Below are 2,384 nucleotides of genomic sequence, written 5' to 3' on the forward strand. Positions count from 1 at the left end.
TTCCATAAAAATTGTAATTATATTTTCAAAATTTCCCAATAAAGGTACAATGATCAGTACTTAATTTTTATCTAGGACTTTCTCATAAATTGAAGTATATATCATACTCTGACAGTCATGAAGTTACAGTTAGCATGTGATCTGATTTCTCTCATTTTTACATGTGGAGAATTCAATTATGGGATGTTGAAACAACTTACACTTGACCCTATAGAGCAGTGGTTCTCAACCTACCTAATGCCGTGACCCTTTAATACAGTTCCTCATGTTATGGTGACCCACAACCATAAAATTATTTATGTTGCTACTTCATAACTAATTTTGCTACTGTTATGAATCATAATGTAAATATCTGATATGCAGGATGTATTTTTATTGTTACAAATTGAACATAATTAAAGCATAGTGATTAATCACAAAAACAATATGTAATTATATTTTGTGAAATATTTATTTCTAATTACAAATAAATGAAATTCTGTCTTGAAGCATGGTGTAGCATGGGTAACAGTCTTAATATAACAACAGTAAACTACATTGCTACATTTTGCGACAGTATGTGTAAAAAACCAATGTCAGTGCGAAGGTTGAGATTGCTTCTTTCTCACCAGATCAGAAATTCTTTGGGCAGTCTTTGCAAGAGCACAGTGAAGATCATCTTCCTCAACAAGTCTACTTCTGGATTTAGACTTGATAACCAACAAGCTGAAAAACCCTATTTCACAAAGATATGTTGTTGGAAATGGAAGAAGGCGCAACACAGTCTCAGACAGAACAGGATATGACTGCAACCATTTGATCCAGAATTTTGTAATTGGCATTGTAGAGAAATCAGTTCTCGCTGCATCATTGTTAATAAGTTCAATGAACTCCTCTTGTGCTGTCTCAGGAACATCTTCAACTTTGACTGTGAATGGGCTTCTGGCAAGTGCAAATGGGATGTCAGGTAGATTTGGAAAGTACGATGAAATTTCATCTGCAAGCATGTGCAAGTGTTCTTTCACAGAAATTATCATCATAATCCTTTTGTCTGGTTCAATGTCATGTTCCTCAAAGAAAGCAGATAAGGTAAGCAACATGTAAATTTTATTTTCATCCAATTTATTTTTGCCAAAGCTGAAGTTTCATTTGGAATGATCGGATCTTTTCAGACAAATCGAGGCATGTTGCATTTGGTCCTTGCAGTGATAAATTTAACTCATTCAAGATGGCAAAGATGTCAACCAAGTAAGCTATTTTCTGCAGTTCACTTTTATCGCTGAAAAATGCTTCGAACTGCAGTCTTACTTTCTGATTAAAAAATGTTTTGAGTTCATCACGAAGCTCAAAAACATGTTTTAAAATTTTTCCTCTTGACAACCATCTCACTTCAGTGTGAAATAGCACGGCATTATTTGGCGCATCCAACTCGTTGCACAGTTGCGAAAACAGTCGACTGTTTAAAGTGCTCGCCTTTACAAAATTGACACAACTTATGACGCTTTTCATTACTTCTTGTAACTCTTGTGGCAGTCTCTTCATTGCTAATATTTACCGATGAATCATACAGTGAGTTCCGATGACTTTTGGTGACTCATTCAGTACCAAACGTTGAAATCCAGATCGACATTCTAGCATAGCTGGAGCATAATCTGTGCAAACACCACAAACATTTTCCCAAGAGATCTTATGCTCTTTCAGAAATGAACCAACTGTGCCAAATACATCACGTGCAGTAGTTGTCGTTTCAAGAGGTTTGCAAAAAAGAAACTCATCTTTAAAGTTGCCATCATTAATATACCTCACATAAACCAGTAATTGTGAACAGTTTGCAACGTCTATAGATTCATAAAGCTGGATACTAAATATTGGAAGTGGAGCAGATTTAATTTCCTGGATTACCTGATCAAGAATATCAGCAGACATACCATCTATTCTTCTGTGGACAGTGTCGTTAGATAAGGAAATTGCACTCAATTTCGTAACAAATTTGTCTCCGATCATAACTCGAACAATATCTTTGGCCACTGGCAACAGTAAATCCTCAGCAATGGTGTGAGGTTTCATAGCTCTGGTGATTCTGAGTGCCACCAAATATGAAGCTTCAACGGCTGCTACGTTTTGTTTGTGGTACTTGCCATCAGTGTCAAGTCTGTCTTTCTTGAGTCTATCAGCTTTGCTTCTAAAATAGTTGGTATCCTTGCCGGCAAAGCTTGGATGCTTGCCATCAAAATGGCGTTTTAGTTTGTTCGGCTTCATAGATTCGGCTGATAGAACTTCACAACAAATAACACTGCCGTTTCTCAATTCCTGCTCTAATTATTGAGGTAAAACCATACTGTAAAAAAATCCTCACTATATTTTCTTTTCTTAACGTTCTTCTCTACACGATCCATTGTCATGGG

The 2,384-nt window shown here is 36.1% G+C and overlaps 1 protein-coding gene across 1 annotated transcript; it reads right to left on the reverse strand.

Moving 5' to 3' along the window:
- Window positions 1-575: 575 nt before the first annotated feature.
- LOC111825844 (zinc finger BED domain-containing protein 5-like) lies at window positions 576-2,384 on the reverse strand (the record flags this gene model as incomplete). Its single annotated transcript, XM_023753182.1, is given in 4 exon segments — window positions 576-1,103; window positions 1,105-2,269; window positions 2,271-2,326; window positions 2,328-2,384. Coding segments are annotated over 4 exon segments (1,806 nt in total), but the record flags the coding sequence as incomplete, so codon positions are not given.

The sequence above is a fragment of the Myotis lucifugus genome, unplaced genomic scaffold, assembly GCF_000147115.1.
Source record: "Myotis lucifugus unplaced genomic scaffold, Myoluc2.0 scaffold_1, whole genome shotgun sequence".
NCBI lineage: Eukaryota > Metazoa > Chordata > Mammalia > Chiroptera > Vespertilionidae > Myotis > Myotis lucifugus.